This window comes from Canis lupus, chromosome 15, assembly GCF_048164855.1.
Source record: "Canis lupus baileyi chromosome 15, mCanLup2.hap1, whole genome shotgun sequence".
NCBI classification, from domain to species: domain Eukaryota; kingdom Metazoa; phylum Chordata; class Mammalia; order Carnivora; family Canidae; genus Canis; species Canis lupus.
In genome coordinates this window covers 28,022,794-28,043,803 of record NC_132852.1, presented here as the reverse complement: position 1 = coordinate 28,043,803, position 21,010 = coordinate 28,022,794, and the positions used below count along the sequence as shown (strand labels likewise).

Genomic DNA, 21,010 nt, shown 5'->3' with positions numbered 1-21,010 from the left:
TGTGTGAAATTTAAATGGTAAAAAAGAGAATAAAAGGTATAGCATAGGGAATATAGTTAATAATGTTATAATCAGGGACGCCTGGGTGGCTCAGTGGTTGAGTGTCTGCCTTTGGCTCAGGTCATGATCCTAGGGTCCTGAGATGGAGCCCTGCATCAAGCTCCCAAATGGGAGCCTGCTCCTTCCTCTGCCTATGTCTCTCCCTCTCTCTGTGTCTCTTGTGAATAAATAAATAAAATCTTTAAAAAAAAATGTTATAATCGTGTATGATGACAGATAGCAGCTACGTTTGTGGTGAACATAGCATAGTCTATAGAGAAGTTGAATTCTGTGTTGTATACTGGAAACTAACATAAATTTTTTTTATAAAGATTTATTTGAGAGAGAGAGAGAGACAGAGGATGAGTGGGAGGGACGAAGGGAGAGGGAGAGATGATGTCAGGCAGAGCCCACACGGAGCCCGAGGGCTCTCCAACCCTGAGATCATTGTTTGACCTAAGCTGAAACTAAGAATTGGCACTCAACTGACTCTGCCACTTAGGCACCCCTCAAAAAAAATTTTAAAAATATTTTTAAAAATGACAAGAATCCTCAATGAATGTTTGAAACTAGAATATTTTTTATTCTGTCTTCTATTATTTAGAGTTGTTTGTGGTTCAAGATAACAGAATCGAGGTTTTAAATTATAAAGTGGCTATTAGAGCAACAGTAGACTGAGTAAATGCTTGCTGTGCAGACTTTATTTTATAGTTTTTTTTTTTTTTTTTTTTTTTTTTAAGACTGAGAGAGTGCAAGCAGGGGAGGAGCAGAGGGGTAGGGAGGGGGAAAGAATCTCAAGCTAACTCCATGCTGAACCAGGAGCCCAGTGTGGGGCTCGATCCCAGGACCCCAAGATCATGACCTTAGCCAAAATCAAGAGTCCCACACTTAACCGACTGAGCCACCCAGTGCTACTACATTATTTTAAAAAAATTACAAATTAGCATATTGTTTCTAGGCCCATAAAGGGGTACATAGGAATATTCTTACTATCTTCATTTATTCATTCAGCTAGTACTTACTGAGTATTTACTCTGCCTGTCATTGAAATAAATGTTCAAGACTCCATGATACCTAAAACTGCATGTAGTTCATGATTGAGCATTTGTATAGTGCCTATCCTTAACATAGTGTCATCTGCTTTTCATAGTTTTTCCAGTTGGTTGTTTATATAAGAGTATAGGATAAACAATATTTTACTAAATTAAACAAGAAAACATTAAATCTGCATTTATGAATTTTTATACTCTGACAAAATAGTAGCCAGTTTCAGATGAAATAGTCTGTATTATATTAAAGACTAATGATTCTTATACAGGCAGTATCACACTGTTTACAAACGAATTTGAAACTGTATTCCTCTACTTAGTGCTCTCACTTTCTTTTTAGTATATGTGTTGCCGAAGCGAGCACTGCTCTCACTTTTCTTAGGTTTAAAAGGGGACAACGATACTTCCTAAGTAGGATTTTTTGGAGGAATTAAATGAGAAAATCAGATATTTAGCATGACACTTAGCAAATAATAAATGTTCAGTAAGTGTTATTTTTTAAAAAGATTTTATTTATTCATTAGAGACACAAAAGGAGAGGCAGAGACATAGGCAGAGGGAGAAGCAAGGCTCCACCCAATGCAGGACTGCATCCCAGGACCCCAGGATCACCACCTGAGCAGAGGCAGAGGCTCAGATACTAAGCCAGCCACCCAGGCCTCCCCAGTGTTACTTTTATTTACTTATTTTTAAAATTTTTATTTTTTAAAGATTTATTTATTTGTTCATGAGAGACGCACAGACAGGCAGAGGGAGAAGCAGGCTTCCTGCAAGGAGCCCGATGGTGGGACTCGATCCCAAACTCTGGGATCACACCCTGTGCCAAAGGCAGACGCTCAACCACTGAGCCACCTAGGAGTCTCTTTTAGTTACTTTTATTGTTGAAATGTCCTGAACACCTTGGGAAAATGAACCATGTAGGTAGTATTTCATAATTGAAATAATGAATATGAAAGCATACTTGTAAGGCATCCATAATATTATTTTTGGAAACGTAGTAAGCTATAATGTGCCAGTTCAGGTGTCAAAATTGTAACAGTGCTTTTTGAAGGAAAATTGCAAATCAAATCTCATTTTAGTCTCAAGAGAAAGCATATAGTGAAGCCTTTTCACAAACTAATCTCTAAGAAGTATTATGTTGCCATCTAAAAGCTATTCTTTTGGATCTCTGACAATTGTTACATTTGACTGCATTGTTCTAATGCATTCTTTTGTTATTACCAAACTGGTGCCAGAGATTACTCTCCCTCACCCCCACCTTTTATTTAACCTCTTCCTTTGTGGATCAGCAGCTGCATGGGAACTTTATAATAATCTGAGTTGATGATTTGCTAATAGGATGTATACTTCAGAAATATTTTTCTTTCTTTTTTTTAAAGATTTTATTTATTTTTATTTATTTATTTATTTTTAAAGATTTTATTTATTTATTTATTCATGATAGAGACAGAGACATAGGCAGAGGGAGAAGCAGGCTCCATGCAGGGAGCCTGACGTGGGACTCGATCTCGGGTCTCCAGGATCACGCCCCGGGCCGAAGACAGGCGCTTAAACCGTTGAGCCACCCAGGCTGCCCTAAGATTTTATTTATTTATTAATGAGAGACACACAGAGAGAGAGGGGCAGACTCAGGCAGAGGGAGAAGCAGGCTCCATGCAGGGAGCCTGACGTGGGACTCAATCCTGGGACTCCAGGATCAGGCGCTGGGCTGAAGGCGGCGCTAAACCGCTGAGCCACCTGGGCTGCCCCTGAAATACTTTTCTAGTATTATGAGGTTTTTTTTTTTTAAACTGTTCCTCCTTCTGACTAATAGAATGCTTTTGTTATTCATGGTAGCATTAGGATTTCTGCCTATAAAATGCAACAAAATGATACAAGTTCTGAAACAAATTATCTTCTGTTCAGATTGCTCCTTGTTTCACACTCTTATCCCTTTTTAGCATCCATGTTTATGTAGTGGAAGTGCCTATGAATTTTTTCCTTTTTTTAAATGAATTTTTACACTAATCTTTAAAGTTTAATTAGTTATGATATTTCTTTTACTAATTCCCATTAGTTCTCATTTGTTTTAAGTTGTAAGGCAGAAATTGATGTAGTAGGTGATAAATGGAACTTTTTATTCCTTGGAAGTAATTGACTCATTTCTCATGGTTTAGCTTTCACAAAAGCTCTGTATTATCAGTTTGAGATTTGTATTGTCCTCTTGTTTAAAAAGCATGCCTTAATCTTGGAGATAAATCTAATGATAATTAAGGGAACACTGAAGCAAAGGTACTTAAGAAATGTATTTTATCTATTTTTTTTAAAGCAGGCTCCACACCCAATGTGTGGCTTGAACTCTTAACCCTGAAATCGAGTTGGAATCTCCACGGACTGAGCCACCCCGGTGCCCCCAGAAAAAGAAAAAGTATTTTAATACTGTGTATTTAAGTTTATTTATTCATGAGGGAGACAGAGGGAAGGGTAGAGACATAGGCAGAGGGAGAAGCAGGCACTAACAGGGAGCCTGATGTGGGACTTGATCCCAGAACCCCTAGATCATGACCTGAGGCCAAAGCAGACACTCAACCAGTGAGCCACCCAGGCGTCCCTGTTTCAGTACTTTTTTTTTTTAAGTTTTTTTTTTTTAAATTTGTTTATTCATAGAGACATAGAGAAAGAGGCAGAGATACAGGCAGAGGGAGAAGCGGGCTCCATGCAGGGAGCCCGATGTGGGACTCGATCCTGAGTCTCCAGGATTACGCCTGGGGCCGCAGGCAGCGCTAAACTGCTGCGCCACTGGGGCTGCCCTGTTTCAGTACTTTTGAATTATTTAGACTTTATTCCTATCCATGGTGGAGAAAATTGTTAAGTTTATTATATACTTAAAGATTTGAAGTTTCACCAAAATTTTACAGGGTAGGATTCACTAGATGTAAAACTCAAAACAAGAAATACTTTACTAAAGTTAAAAATTATTTTAGCTGCTTAAAAGTCATAATCAAATCTAATATGACAATGTTATAATTGTTTTTTGGACCTCATTTCCAGATCATAGCAATGGATCATTTAACTTGAAAGCTCTATCAGGAGGCTCTGGATATAAGTTTGGCGTTCTTGCTAAGATTGTGAATTACATGAAGGTAAGTATTTTTCTTAAATAACACACATCCTATTTAACTTTTTGGCAGAGGAAGAGGATTGGGGTTTCAGGAGTAAGTTTGTATATACATGTCAAAATATATCAAATTGTGTGTTTCAATATGTGCAGTCTGTTGTATCCCTATTACATCTCAGTAAAACCAAAAAATACTTAGTATTTCAAGCCTTTTATGTTATATCATATTAGCACTACAGTGAGTCACCTAAGTATGTTTTTATTCAAGTATATAATTTTAGTCCACCATTTCACTTATAAATTATTCCAGTAGGTACAGTCACTTCTTAATTACTCAGTACTTGTTGGGAAAACCAATGGGAAGAGGTGAATGATTTGCAGGCTGTTATTCTCACTATATAGTTGAGGCATATGGTGGTGATGGCTTTTCTGGATCTTTGGAGGAGAAAACTAGAAAATTACTGAGGGTCTTAGGAAAACGTTGACTCACAAATGACTTAGAATTTAAGATTTGATAGAAGATTTACTATTTTTTGAAGTAAGATTTAAAATTTTGAGATATGGCATTTTGGCTTTACCAAAGACTTTGAATAATCCTAACCTATTAAAGTGAAATTTCATTTATAGTTAAATGGCTAAATGATTTCAGATTTGTTCCCTTCTTCTGCCAAACTCATTCCTGTTTTGTTACTAGTTGTATCTTTTGAAAAAAGTCAAAATGCTGTATATGTTATTTCAAATTTCAGCTATATATTGCTTAAAATGTAAATTAAGTTTTTATGTTAGGGCTTTTTTTATTTTTTTATTTTTTATTTTTTAAAAAGATTTTATTTATTTATTCATCAGAGACACACACAGAGAGGCAGAGACACAGGCAGAGGGAGAAGCAGGCTCCACGCAGGGAGCCCGATATGGGACTCGAATCTGGGTCTCCAGGATCAGGCCTTGGGGGCACTAAACCGCTGAGCGACCGGGGTTACCCCTGTTAGGGCTTTTTTAATTTAAGAGACTTAATGTCTGGCTATGTCTGAAATCTTGTAGTTTGATTTGTAGAAGAAATCTGTTAGTTTATAATTTCCCATTATCAAATAATACACTTTGACACATATTCCCAGTTCATTCATTCCATCCACCCATTCCCCCATATTGTAAACAATTATTAAAACCTACTATATGCTATTTATTATAGCACTATTGGTGGGACTACTCAGAAAAGCGTTTGCCCTCATAGCTGTTAGTCTGTTGAGGGAGATTGACACTCAAATGTCATGTTTTTGCTATGCTACTAGTACAGTCTTCACTTACTCTAGATGATCCTTAACTTTCTTTAGGACTGGGGGCACCTTGGTGGCTCAGTAGTTGAGCATCTGCCTTCAGCTCAGGGTGTGATCCTGGGGGTCCTGGGGTTGAGTCTTGCATCAGGCTCCCCTCAGGGAGCCTGCTTCTCCCTCTGCCTGTGTCTCTGTCTCTCATGAATAAATAAATAAAATCTTTAAGAAAAAAAACAACCCTCCCCCCCAAAAAAAACCCAAAAAATCTTTCTTTAGGACTGTAATCTTTAAATTTGTGCTCAATTATTTCCTAGAACAATTTTGAGAAATTGTATATCCTTTTGCACATGTTTAAATGACAATTACAGTTTTTTTTGACAATTACAGTTTTTTAGCAAAAGTTGAAATAGTGACAAAGAATGGAATTTCTGACATTGTAATATTTCAACCAAATACCTCACTCTTTTTCATTTATCTGAGGGGATCTAATAAATGCCATTATTAATTAAAAATATAAAAAATTGCTCCTGGGTGGCATAATCTGTTGGGCAACCGACTCTTGGTTTTGGCTCAGGTTGTGATTTTAGGGTCATGAGATTGAGCCCAGCGTTGGGCTCTATGCTCAGTGTGGAGTTGGCTTAAGGCCAGCTCTCCTCCTCCCCACCACGACATGTGTGCATGCTGTCTGTCTAGAATAAATAAATCTTAAAAATTTATATATAAATACAAACATATGTTTGGAAATTTTAATTATTTTCCTTTTGAACTTGTATGTCTGTTCTGTTACTCCTATGGCATTTTAGCTAATGTTACATATTTTTATGCTTGAAACTATTTTAGTCCTCATCTATCAAACTTCTTTGCCACAATAATATATATAAGTTGGAAATAGAACTGTTTTTCTTGTGACCATAAGCTTCTAAGTACTATCACAATTATTATTATCAGCATACAGCTGATTAGAACAACTCACATTAAAATTTTGATAAAATTCACTTTGTATATAATAATTACTCCACAGAGGTCCATTTTAATTCATTTTTTAAAAAAGATTTATTTATTTAGAGAGAGTGCATAAGCAGGGGGGAGGGGCAGAGGAAGAGAATCTTCAAGCAGACTCCCTACTGAATGCAGACCCCCCCCCCCCCCCCCCCGCCCGGCCCGAACCACCGCCACACAGTGCTGATCCCACTGCCCATGAGATTATAACCTGAGCTGAAACTGAGAGCCAGATGCTTACCTGACTGAGGCACCCAGGCACCCCAACAGATGTTCTTTTTTTTTTTTTTTTAAGATTTTATTTAATTATTCATGAGAGAGAGAGAGAGAGAGAGAGAGGCAGAGGGAGAAACAGGCTCCATGCAGGGAGCCCGACGTGGGACTTGATCCCAGGACTCCAGGGTCAGGCCTGGGCCAAAGGCAGGTGCTAAACTGCTGAGCCACCTGGAAATCCCCAGATGTTCATTTTTTAATGAAGTGAATGCAATTGTCCCATCTCTTCCTTTAGAAGTTTTTGTATCTGGATATACAGTGTATATTATGTACTGATGGAATGAAACAACTTTTGGTACCAATTACTGGCATTTTTAAGTTTTATAGGTAGATTTATTAAGAAATGAATGTGCATTTAAGTTCATTCTACTGGAATTTTTGTGGTAGTGAGAAAATTAAAGATTTTTCATCAGGTGTCCATCAATTGACAGTTGTATTATGTTCTCCTTCAGTTTTGTTGAAAGTGAAAGAACAAGAACCACCTAACTTGCCAAGGATTTGTTACCTGGTCCTTGCTTTTTAGTTTCTGGGAAGTATGTCATAAAGGCTTTACCAAGACTTTGCAAATGTCTGTCAGTTCCCCCTTCTTCCTCTTTTTTTTTTTTTTTTAATATTTCATTTATTTATTTTTTTTTTTTTAAATTTTTATTTATTTATGATAGAGAGAGAGAGAGAGAGAGAGAGGCAGAGACACAGGCAGAGGGAGAAGCAGGCTCCATGCACCGGGAGCCCGACGTGGGATTCGATCCCGGGTCTCCAGGATCGCGCCCTGGGCCAAAGGCAGGCGCCAAACCGCTGCGCCACCCAGGGATCCCAATATTTCATTTATTTATTCCTGAGAGACACACAGAGAGAGGCAGAGACACAGGCAGAGGGAGAAGCACGCTCCATACAGGGAGCCTCATGTAGGACTCGATCCCGGGTTTCCAGGATCAGGCCCTGGGCTGAAGGCAGCGCTAAACCGCTGAGCCATCCAGGCTGCCCAAGCACTTCAAAATCCTAATACTGACGACATATGGCACAGGGACAAACTGCCTGACACATCTCACTAACTCCTGGGATGATTATTATTATACCATAGCCTAGTAGCTTACAGTATAACTGTAACTGGGACTTCAAAATGATTAAGTTTAGGAGGCCTGCTTGAGAAGATAAAAGAATTTCATGGTCCATTTTAGAAGGATTTTAATAGAAACAATTTATGTAAAACAAATTTCATTGCTTAAAAAAATAAGTCTAAAAAAAACCCACTCCAAATTATTCCTTTATGAAGGATGCCTTTTTCTCCTTATGAGACGCTGGTAGTCCTGGTATAGTATTTCAGTTGTATACTTTTTTTTTTGATAGAATGATTTTTCTCTTGATTCTTACTATTAGCCCTTTCTGTGGTTTTATTTATTTTTTTTAAAGATTTTATTTATTCATGACACAGAGAGAGAGAGAGAGAGAGAGGCAGAGACACAAGCAGAGACACAGGCATAGACACAGGCAGAGAGAGAAGCAGGCTCCATGTAGGGAGCCTGACATGGGACTTGATCCTGGGACTCCAGGATTACATCCTGGGCTGAAGGCAGGCGCTAAACCGCTGAGCCACCGGGGCTGCCCCTTTTCTGTGGTTTTATGTGGATGTATCTCAGTTATTTAAAACATCATGTTAAAAAATTTGGTTAGTTTGGTTTTGCCTAGCTCTGTGGTCTTCAGAGTGTCATTCTCCAATGAGTGACATCAGCAGCACGTGGGTAGTTACTTAATTTTTTTAACCTGGGAGCTTGTTAAGAGTGAAATTTTCAGGGCCCCTTCCTGTATCTGTTCAGGCTGAAACTCTGGGAGAGCAGCTCAGCAGTCTGGTTTAATAGCCCTTCATGTGTTTCTGATTGATGCAAGCTAAAATTTGGGAATTAACTGGCTTACCTCCTGTCTGATTTCTTTAAAGATTTTTTTTTATTTATTAGAGCAGGGGCAGAGGGAGAAGGAGCAGTAGGCTCCCTGCTGAGCAGAGAGCCCAGATGAGGGGCTCTTTCCCAGGACCCTGAGCTTATGGCCCAAGCTGAAGGCAAATACTTAATCAACTGAGGCACTCTGGTGCCCCTCCTTCCTATCTGAATTAATTCTAACAATTATATTTGAATTTAGAAACTCTGAAGTCCGGAGAAATTAAATGACTGGCCTATAGGCACAGTTCTGTTTGATAGCCGGGATGGGTCAAGAACCTGAATTATTTTATTTTATTTTTTAAAATATTTATGAGAGACGCAGAGACATAGGCAGAGGAAGAAGCAGGCTCCCCACAAGCAGCATGATGCAGGACTCCATCCCAGGACCCCAGGATCATGACCTGAGCCAAAGGCAGATGCTCAACCACTGAGGCACCCAGGTGCCCCTATTTAGTTTGTAAACAAATTTTTTTTTAATTTACAGTTTTAAATTATTTAAATTATATATCAATATTTCTCATAAATTCAGACATAAAAATCCTTACAATGTATGAACAAGTGGAAATTACTCATGAGAAGGATAATATATTATGATGAAGTATAGTGAATTTTAGGAATGTAGGGCAGCCCAGGTGGCTCAGTGGTTTAGCGCCTGCCTTAGGCCCAGGGTGTGATCCTAGAGACCTGGGATCGAGTCCCATGTCGGGCTCCCTGCATGGAGCCTGCTCCTCCCTCTGCCTGTGTCTCTGCCTCTCTCTCTCTCTCTCTCTCTGTCTCTCAATAATAAATAGATAAAATCTTTAAAAAAATTTTTAGGAATGTAGTGGTTAATATCTGAACATCAGTGTAAGTCATATTGACAGAATAAAGAAAATCATAAGATCATTTCAGATACAAAAAAAAGCTTCTGAAAAAATATTTTTTTAAGATTTTATTCATTTATTCATGCTAGACACACACACACACACACACACACACACACACACACACACACACAGGCAGAGACACACAGGCAGAGGGAGGAGCAGGCTCCATGCAGGGAGTCTGATGTGGGACTTGATCTGGAGACTCCAGGATCATGCCCTGGGCAGAAGGTAGGCGCTTAAACCGCTGAACTGCTCAGGCTGCCCGCTTCTGAAAAAATTTAACACCAATTCATGATGAAAACTTCTAACAGACGAGTAGTAGAAGCAAACTGCCTTAAACCAGTAGAAGAGCCTTTTGTCAGTCATATTACCCTGAAAGAACCCTTGAAATATTTTCTTTTTATTTAGGTCTCAGAGGACCTTTGTAATAATTGTTATATCTAAAGTTCAGGTATATTATTTAATCAATAAGTTGTAGATATAATAAGCCAGTAATTGTCAGTTTTCTTTTGAGGAGAAAATAACATTTTTCTGTCTTTGTAGGTATTTTGCCCAGGGTCTGTCTGTCTGTCTTTCTTTCTTTTCTTTCTTTTTTTTTTTTTTTTTTTTTTGCCTATTCTTTGTGTGTGGTTCCTCCTCCCCAGAAAAGTGTATCAGTTATAATGCAAATCAGTAGTATAGGTAAAATTCAGTTTTTTCTATGGTTAAAGATTTTAAGTAGTCCTCACACCCAACGTGGGGCTCGAACTCATAACCCTGAGATCAGGAGTTGCATGCTTCACCAACTCAGCCATTCAGGCGCCCCATCTATGATTTTTTTTTTTTTTTTAACCTTATTTAAGTAGGAAACTTGTTCTCTGATGAACAGAAGAATCAGAGGAAGGGGCCTTCATCCAAGGTGTACCTTTGTGTTGAAAGGGAGGGGAAACATTGTTTAAATTTGTTTTCTTTCATGTTCTTCTAGATAGTTTTCAGTAAGGCTTGAGACTTGCTGGTATCCTTTCTCACTCTCAAGACCAAATAGCATTACAAAATTTTCTTTTGTCACATGATTTCCCAGAGATTGTGTTTTCCTTTGGAATCTAGAAGTCTTGTCACTAAAAGCATTGTTTCATAGGATTTAAAAAATGTCTGCTAAGAAAGCTAGCTTCTGCAGTCATTCTTCATTTTCAAAGCATTCAGTATAGTGTGGCCTACTATTTTCTTGAAAGCACTTTGGTAATTCACCTTTCAGCATAAATGTTCTTTGAAGGACTCCTCTGCTAAGCCTCTGAATTTCCGTACGTAGCAGATTTCTGTGGTGATGTGCACTGGTCTCTGTTTAATAAAGCAGATCATTTTTATAGCATCGTTTGGGACATTTTTCATTTCATTTCCAAGGGTTTTTGATACTAGTACCTCTCTGAAGAAAGCAGTGTTTTGTGACCTAAGAATGTTCTTTTTTTCACAAGAGTTAAAACTTTGTATTGAGCCATTCATTGATGGGGCACATATATCAGTGAAGAGAACAGAGCAGTTCCTCCAAGACAGACCTTTGTTTCCAGATATGAAGGCACAACATTAAATATGCCCTACTCTTTGCTTTTTTGTGGCAGTTCTTTGCAGAAGTGTTTCTTGAAATTAATCATTTAAAAATTCTGATATTGCTACATGACATTTATTAGTGAAATTTGTTAGTCAACCTGGATAGACAAGCTTTTGTTTCTCAGTTCATTAAACCTCTTGCAGCATCTTGTGACATATCATCAGTTTGTCGACTTATAATTCTCAATACTTTTCAATTTCTTATGCTGTGCATTTTACTCACTATCTTTTGACATTTGACATTATTAGGTTCCTACCAGCTGTGATTTCCCTCCACTCAGCCCCCTCTTTTCTGGATAATAAGTTCTATCAATAACTTGCTTCCTGGGCTTTTTTACTGAATGTGACTTTTTTTTTTTTTTTTTTTTAAAACAAAAGCTTACTCTGGATTGACATTCCAATAGCTATTTAAAATACTGTATGTACGTTGATTGTGTCCAGTGCCTGTGATTTATATTTAAGAGTCTTTTCAGTTTTGCTGGAACCATTTTATGTTGTTTGCCACAGACAGTGTACAGTGGAATAGGACATCTTGGATAACCAGCCCATATAAAATTGGTGAGTAGCTTTCATTGTAATGGTAGGCTTCTTTTTTTTTTTTTCTTCTAAATTTCTTGTTGCACTGGTATAGTGAAATGGCTCAGACTGTTACAGCGTTTTGTTTTTTAAAATATTTTATTTTTGAGTAATCTCTGTACCCGACATGGTGCTGAAAATTACAATCCCGTGATCAAGTCACATGCTTACTGACTGAGCCAGCCAGGCACCCCTAGTTTTTTTATTAAGTTTTTAATTCCAGTGTAAACATACAGTGTTATATTAGCTTCAGGTATACAGTATAGTGATTTAACAAGGGATTACAGGTTTTTGTTTTTGTTTTTGTTTTTACTAACCTTATTAGAATTGTTTGTGGGTCTAGGCTTAGAATCGTTTTCTGTCACTAATCTCATCCTAAATCATTGCACTGCATTGTCAGACATGTGTATGCAACAAATGTTAACAAATTATAAAACCCTGGGGAATTACTCAATAGAATATTGCAAAAAACACAAACACTTCACATTGTATTTTACTTTTTTTGCTACGTGATCTGTATTTTACAACATTTACAACAGAGCAGCCTGGGGCAGTTGAGTCCTGGTGTGTAAAAATTCCTTGTTTAGATTGAATGTTTCCCTCAGATTTCCTTTTTTGCCAGAAGAGCTTCTTTATTCCCTAAGTCAGTTGGCGGCATGGTATAATGGAAGATTGGGGGAGATAATTCGGAAGAGAATTGCTGACATTGTCAGCCTACTATGCTTCCATTGTGCAATATAGAGCTTACCAGTTATTGATGGCTTCTCTATTTCATCGAAAACTAGTAATGGACTTAGCCAAATGAACATAGTCCTACTTACTACATGGTGCCAAGACTTCTAATGAAAACGTTAGCGTGGCAGCTTGGTAGTTGCCTGTTACTGGGAGCATTCAGGTTACAGGGTATATGCAGTTGAAAAATTGAAGTTTGTTTTTAGAGTCATAATTTCTTTTTTTTTTTTTTAATTTTTTTAAATTTTTATTTATTTATGATAGTCACAGAGAGAGAGAGAGAGGCAGAGACACAGGCAGAGGGAGAAGCAGGCTCCATGCACCGGGAGCCCGACATGGGATTCGATCCCGGGTCTCCAGGATCGTGCCCCGGGCCAAAGGCAGGCGCCAAACCGCTGCGCCACCCAGGGATCCCTAGAGTCATAATTTCTTATAATGCCCCTAGTGACCTCTTATGGAACCCTAGGGTTCTGTGGAAAACTGGTCGAGAGACCCTGTGATAAGAAGGTATCTATGAAAATGAGGCTACTTAGGGTAAAATGTTGAATGTTTTTCTCTTGAGATCAGAAAAAGACAATGATATTGTCACACCAATTCTGTGTTACACTGGAAGTTCCACCTAGTGCAGTAAAGCGAGAAAGAAGTAACATAAAAATTGTAGAGGAAGAAGTAAAACTATAGATGACATGATTAAGTACATAGGAAAGCCAGGAAAATCTGCAAACTATTAGAATTAAGGTGTATTGAGTAAAGTTGCTAAAAATAAGGCCAATATAAAAAAAAAAAACAGTTTTCGTAGACTTAAAAAATTAGAGAATGAAATAACATGTGAAGTGCCATATACAAAAATCATCCAATGACCAGGAAGAAAATTAACAAAGATGTGTAATTTGTTTTTCACTGAAGACTGGGTAAAGTCTTTAGCTTTAGAGTATTATGTATTCTCTCTGTCATCCTCCATTTTTTTTTTTTTTTAAGTCTTCCTGATTCTTTTTATTTTTAAAGATTTTATTTATTCATGAGAGACACAGAGAGGCAGAGACATAGGCAGAGGAAAAAGCAGGCACTCTGCGGGAGCCCAATGTGGGACTCCATCCTGGGAACCCCGGATCACACCCTGGGCCAAAGGCAGGCTCTAAACCACTGAGCCACTCAGGCATCCCAAATCTTCCTGATCTAAGAGCAAGAAATAAGGAAGTAATTTCAAGTTTCTCAGGTTTATCTCTTTTTCTTTCTTTCTTTTTTTTTTTTTTTTTTTTTACTCATTTTGTTTATAAGAGCTTTTCACTTGACAATTTGACAGCTGTATTTTTGGCTTCTCTGTTTACATAGTTCAGTGAAAATGATGAAGCTTTCATACGTTGAATATTGTTTTTGAGCTTGTCCTGATTCTAAAAATCCCACTTTTAAAATTAAAAACTAATAAAGACAGAGCTAGTGCTTTTTTATTTTTCTTGAGCTGTATTCTTTTTGCTTTTATTTCCTGATAAATTGACCTTTTGATAATCTTATATTTAACCTAATGAGGGAAAAGTTGTGTTTTTTTTTTTTTGTTTTGTTTTTTTAAGGAGAGGGATGGAGGGGAGGGGCAGAGGGGAAACAGAGAGATTGAGTGAGGCATGAGTCTTTTTCTAGCAGGCTTCAGGCCCAGTGTGGAGCAGGACTTGGGGCTTAATCGCACAATCCTGAGATCATGCATGACCTGAGTGGAAACCAAGAGTTGGATGTTCAGGGCAGCCCCCGTGGCTCAGCGGTTTAGCGCTGCCTGCAGCCCAGGGCCTGATCCTGGAGACTCGGGATCGAGTCCCACGTCGGGCTCCCTGCATGAAGCCTGCTTCTCCCTCTGTCTGTATCTCTGCCTCTCTCTGGGTCTCTCATGAATAGATAAATAAAATCTTAAAAAAAAAAAAAATTGGACATTCAATCGACTGAACCACTCAGTTGCCCCATAATAATTTTCTCTTTCTTTTTTTTTTTTTTTTTTCTCCTTTTTAAGAGAAAGGTAGAGAGTGGTGGGGGAGAGACAAAGGGAGAAGAGAATCTTTTTTTTTTTTTTTTTTTTTAAAGAGAGAGAGTGGAGGTGCGGGTAGGGGGTAGGGTGCAGAGAGAGAAATTTAAGCAGGCTGCACACCCAATGCAGAGCCCAACATGGAGCCCAATGCCAGGCTTGATCCTACAACACGAAGATCATGACCTAAGCCAAAATCAAGAGCTCGACACTTAATCGACTCGGCCACCTGGGCACCCCAGAAAAGTTTTTAACAAGAAAACTAAGACCTATATGTTAGATTTGATAATCAGTGATAATGAAGGATACAATAAGTATTTTGAAGACTTGATTTGGCTGTCCCTAGACAAGTAAAACTAAACTCCTTTTTTCCTTCAGTTTAGGTTGTGCTCTTCTCAGGTCTATATATCTAAAATTTGCATAAATATATTGTGTATTTCCAAAATGAGCAGAATACCAGACAGAGGGAGCACAAGTGGGGTGGAGGGGCAGAAGGAAAGGGATAAGCTGCCTCCTCGATCAGTGTGGATCCCAGAACCTTGAGATCATGACCTGAGCCAAAGTCAGATGTTTAACTGACTGAGCCACCCAGATGCCCCATGGCTCTAATTTTTTTAAAATCCATCTCACAAATTAGCAGTTTGGTGAGGTAAATTTCCATTTGTCCTTATGCCAGTCAGTTCATGCAAATGTATCAAAAGGTTTTATAATTTTTAATTTTTTTAATGAATTGATTTTAAACTTACAGGAGGGGTTTACTTGGAAGACTTTTAAGAATAAAAGATTATTTCTGAATTTCCTTTTTTTTTTTTAGAGAAAGCACAAGAAGGGGGGGGAGAGAGAATCTTAAGCAGATATCAGGAGTCAGATGCTTTTTTTTTTTTTTTTTTTAAAGATTTTATTCATTCATGAGAGACATGGAGAGAGAGGCAGAGACACAGGCAGAGGGAGAAGCAGGTTCCTTGTGGGGAACCCAATGCGGGACTTGATCCCAGAATCACTAACCAGGATGAAGACAGATGCTCAACCACTGAGCTACCCAGGCATCCCAAGAGTCCGATGCTTAACCCACTGAGCCAACCAGGCTCCTCTCTAAATTTTTTAACATAGAAGTGAGAGTTTTTATTGTATTTTAAAACTTAAAATATTTTCAAAATACTCTTTTCATAGCATAAACTTTTTTAAAAAAAACAATTTGTAACTGACACTTAATATTCTAGTTTGACTTTGAAGGAATAGTTTTCTTTTAGAGATTTATTTTATTTGAGAGAGTGAGCACTTGTGAGTAGGGGGCAGAGGGAGAGAATCCTCAAGCAAACTCCATGCTAATTGAAGAGCCTGACTTGGGGCTTGATCTCTTGAGTTCATGACCTTGAGCTGAAACCAAATAAAAATATATATTCATACATTGTTTCTCCATAAGGAATCACTAGAAACAGAAAAAAGAGATTGTAGGAAACAGGGCAGGGGAGAAAATAAGTAGAATTAGATGTGAGAACAAGACTTCTTCATTTATATCTTCTTCTATTGTTTTTATACCTAGAGATACAGTACACTTACTCTAAACTCCATGCCTCTATTTCTATTTGTAAATTTGTAAATTTGTTTTGATTTCACATATGAGATTCTGTCTGACTTGTACTTAGGGTAATTCCTTCAAGGTCTGACCATGTTGTTATAAATGGCAGAATTTCCTTTCTTTTTATGGCTAAATAAGGTTCCGTGTGTTTGTGTGTGTACACCACATCTGTCCATCTATCTATGGATGGACACTTGGGTTGCTTCCCTGTCTTAGCTGTTATAAATAATGCTGCAGTAAATATAAGGTGCATGTATCCTTTTGAATTAACATTTTTGTTTTCTTTGGGTAAGTATAATTCCTGGCAGTGGAATTACTGGATTATATGGTATTGCTAACTTTTTGAGGAACCTCCATGTTGTTTTCACAGTGGCTGCACATCTGCATATGTTTTTTAACTCAATACTTTGTCCTGGACATCTTTCCCTATTAGCACGTAGAGAACATTTGCATTTTATTTTTTTAAGACAATATTTATTTTGGAGAGCGAGAGTGCATGCGCACTGGCACAAGTGGGATGAGGGTGGGAGGGAGAGAATCTTCAAGCAGACTTCCTGCTGAGGGCAGAGCCCGATTTGAGTGAGGTTCAATCCCACAAGATTATGACCTGAGCTGAAACCAAGAGTTGAATACTCAACTGACTGAGCCACCCAGGCGCCCCTGCATTTTCTTTTTAAACATCTGTATAGTATTGTAGTGGTGCTATAGTTTATTAATTAGTCCTCTGTTGATGACCATGGGTCATTTCTAATGTTTTCTTTTTGCAACCAGGGCTGCTGTGACTGTGTCACTAATTGTGAGTTGTGTGGGCATATCTATCTGTAAGGTACATTCCTAGAAATGGATTGCTGGGCCAAAGGGTTAAATGCATTCTTATTGGCAAATTGTGTTCCCTAGGAGTTGTATTAATTTGCGTTTTTACCAGCAGTGTGTTGGGAGGGCGTGTTTCCTTATAACTGACAGAGTCATCAAACATGGATTTTGCCAGTGTAATAGGTTTGAAATATTTTGGTGGAAATTGAGTATCTTTTCATATGTTTATTTCCATTCATTTTCTGTGATTTTTTTTTTTTTTTAAGATTTATTTATCTTAGAGAAAAAGAGAGGGCTGGGGGTGGGGTCAGAGGAAGAGAGTCCTAAACAGTCTCCACACTGAGCACAGAGCCCAATGCGGGGCTCAGTCACCACCCTGAGATCATGACCTGAGTTGAAACCAAGAGTTGGACACTTAACTGAGTCACCCAGTGCCTCTTCCTTTTCTGTGATTTATGTATGTTCTGGTCCGTGGGTCATTTTCCTGTTAGGGTTTTGGGACTTTTAAAATATTAGGAGGATTAGCTCTTTGTGATACAAGTTGAGAATATTTTCTCTCAGTTTATCATTTGATTTTAAAGAGCTACAAGTTTGAACCTGGTTCTGATTTTATAGTCCCATTTTCTTCATCACTATAATTGTATTGTCTCAAATAATACATGTTCTACATTCCTGAAAGATTCATTTACTTCTATTACTTAATGCATCTAGCAGTTTAAAACTGTCTCCTAATAACAGTTTCTTCTCTCAATAGACACGGCATCAGCGAGGAGATACACACCCTCTCACTTTAGAAGAAATTTTGGATGAAACACAACATTTAGATATAGGACTCAAGCAGAAACAGTGGCTAATGACTGAGGTAAGAATAGGCTTAAAATGGAGTTAAAAAAATTAGTTGGTTACCATGAAATATTTATTACAACTAAGGTTTTTAATATACTGAAATCTGATAATTATTTTTACTTATTCTTAAAAGAATTGGTATAGGGTCTTTGTTTTTTAAACATACACATTTTTTAAGGTGGTTTGATTTGTTGATTTTCTTAAAAATTTATGTATCTAAAATGTCAAAGACCTTTAGCATGGAATTATAAAGAAGTCAGTCATTGTACTGGTTCCATTTAAGTTTTTACAGATAATTGATATTTTTTTAATTGCTAAATTTAGAATTATATTGTTTTTATATATGTTTTAGAACATTTGAATTATGAGGTAGTGTAGGGCTAGGGAAATATTTGTTATGTTCTGACTACTATTATGAGTTGATAGTGATGTTACTCTGACAGATTACTTGGAAAACTCATCCTTACATTGTGTATGTACACACATTATTGGAAAAAAAGAAACCCCACAATAATCACTGGCCCTACTAATTTGGAAATAGCATTTTTAAAAATTCACACATTTCAGTCTTTTCTTTTTCAGTATGAAATGAAAATTAGGATTACTTTCTGTGACCCATGTTGTATTCTAAAGATCAAATGTAAAATTCCTAAAGTATAATTCAGTAATTTTACTGAGCAAAGTATTGTTCTTAATTTTTATAATATAAAATCAATGGCTAATCAGTAACATTATAGCTTGTTGTGGTTGTGATATACAAATAGTTGTCATCCACATTTGAATTCAGTTGCTTTACCTAATCTTGAAATTTCATAGGCTACCAATAATTAGTTAAAAATTATTTTTATTACTATTCTGTTCTCCCTCCTTTCTTCTATGTTTCTTTTCTTTCTCCTTTTCAGGGTCAGGCTGGCAGCTGCAGAAGAAAATAAATAGGGTAGCTCTTCCTTGAAGAGCTTTCCTTCTGGTAGTAGCTGTACAGCAGAACTGACTAGGAATATAATTATATTCAATAATTCCTGCATTCCTACTCAGTTTCATTCTCAAGCTGCCATTATAGGTAAATTTCTTGTATGCACTAGTCTGGTGCTTTTCCGTTCCTTCCACACCTGTAATTGCCATCTGATACCAGGTGGGGCAGACTGTTGGTATATTCATCCCAGGGTGATGTTTACACATAATGTCAATATATAATAAACTGTACTTTGAGGGTGGGATAGGCAGTACCCAGTTCACTTTGTCTATTAATGTTAATTGGCATTTATTGATTCTTTATCTTCTTTTATCTTCCAAAAAATATGGGTACAGTTTCTTCACATCAGTTGTGATGAAATGGTTTTTCTCCTTTAAAGAATTAATGTAATAATAAAAAGTATCATCATAAAAAGTGAGTAACATGCTGCTCTCTGCCTATTGGTTTTTGGATCCTGGATGTCCAGTATTTTAGATCTGCTAGTTGATATTCATAATATACTTTTTAATTTACAATTGTATTGGGTATCGGTATTTTTTAAATAGTAGAATTTAAGAATGTGTATATGAGGTTTCTCCTTTTATTAATATATCCAAATTGTGTCACTGTTACAGGCATTAGTCAATAATCCCAAAATTGAAGTAATAGATGGGAAGTATGCCTTCAAGCCCAAATACAACTTGAAAGATAAGAAAGCCCTACTTAGGCTGTTAGATAAACATGACCAGCGAGGCTTAGGAGGAATTCTTTTAGAAGACATAGAGGAAGGACTGCCCAATTCCCAGAAAGCTGTCAAGGTAACTTCTCTTTTCTTTCTAAGCCTTAGTATAATTTGAATTAATAATGTCTTGTTTTAAAAGAAACAGCAAGTGTTTTTAAATTTTTTTTTAAAGCTTCCATTATAGGGAATCCCTGGGTGGCTCAGCGGTTTAGTACCTGCCTTTGGCCCAGGGCGTGATCCTTGGAGTCCTAGGATCGAGTCCCACATTGGGCTCCCTGCATAGAGTCTGTTTCTCCCTCTGCCTGTGTCTCTGCCTCTCTGTCTCTGTGTCTCTCATGAATAAATAAATAAAATCTAAAAAAAAAAAAAAAAAAGCTTCCATTATATATATTTGGGGTTGCGGTGAGCCAGCTGAAGATTTGATATTTGGGTTCTGTGCTACAGAGCAGGACAGAGCATACACATTTTTGTATAACTTTGACAGCTCCTTTTTGTATCATTTTTGAGTATGATTGTGTTTTCAGAATATTTCTGGTAAGTTTTCCTCAAAGACATTAGTCTTTTTCTCAGAAATTACGTTTGTATAGAGGAACTGCTTCAGCAATGCTTGCGGACACTGCTAACCTGAGGAACCAGAGGTATTAGACACAAAACCATTGACTAATAACCTGGCTGTTTTGAATTCCTAAAAGGCTATCTAGTGAAAGCCATAGATTACATTTCCAGTTTAAATTTGGAGCTCACTTGGAAAGACTGCTCATCTCTGTTCCCTACAGTTGCTAATGATTGATTGCTAATCATTGATAGTTCATTTGTTTTGCTACCTATGGAGTAAAACTTGCCCCTTTCCTATACTTCTTGATAATGAAGTTACACTTGTTATCCTACAGGTCATTGAGGCTCTGTTTATTTTTTTCAAGGTGTTTTTGTTTTGTTGTAATCTGTTGTCAGGTTCATGGATTTTTTTCCTTTACATCTAATTTGTTGTGAATTCCTGTTGGTGAGTTTCTTATTTTAGGGATGGTGTTTTTCAGTTCTAGGTTTTTCATTCTTTTTTTATGGTTTCTGTTCCTTTGCTGAGTTTTTGTTTTTTTGTTTTTATTCATTATAAGCCTGTTTTCCGGTATACTCTTGAGTATAATTTCTTGCAACTGCTTTAAAAATCTTCCTTTTCTAATTCAACAGCTGGGTCATTTTGAGACTGATCTGTACTGACCCTCTTTGTCTCTTGAGTATGGATCATGTTTTCCTGTTTCTTTGTAGGTCTAATAAATTTCTGTTGAGTCTTAAATATTGTGAATTATATGTGTAATAAAGACTCAGGATTTTGTTATATTCCTCCAGAAAGTTTTTGTTGGTTTTATGTTTTTTTTTTTTTTTTTTTTTTAAGATTTTATTTATTTATTCATGAGAGACACAGAGACATAGGCAGAAGCAGGCTTCCTGCAGGGAGCCCAGTGCGGAACGCGATCCCAGGACTTCAGGATCCTGACCTGAGCCAAAGGCAGACACTCAACTACTGAGCCACCCAGGCACCCTGGTTTTATGTTTAAATGGGTAGTTAACTTGGCTAGACTCAAACTCCAAACTTTCTCTTCTTTGCAGTGGGTGGCATATAATACATCTTCTTTCTTCTTTTAATGCTTTTAA

At 37.3% G+C, this 21,010-nt stretch overlaps 1 protein-coding gene across 2 annotated transcripts in view; it reads left to right on the top strand.

The window, feature by feature from the left end:
• The window catches only part of GTF2E2 (general transcription factor IIE subunit 2), an 80,329-nt gene that overhangs the window by 28,723 nt on the left and 30,596 nt on the right, over positions 1 to 21,010 (top strand). For both annotated transcript variants that reach the window (XM_072776333.1, XM_072776334.1), the window contains exons 3-5: positions 4,119 to 4,210; positions 17,575 to 17,682; positions 19,254 to 19,436. In XM_072776333.1, coding sequence (XP_072632434.1) covers positions 4,119 to 4,210; positions 17,575 to 17,682; positions 19,254 to 19,436 — 383 coding nt within the window. The remainder of the gene's footprint in view (positions 1 to 4,118; positions 4,211 to 17,574; positions 17,683 to 19,253; positions 19,437 to 21,010) is intronic.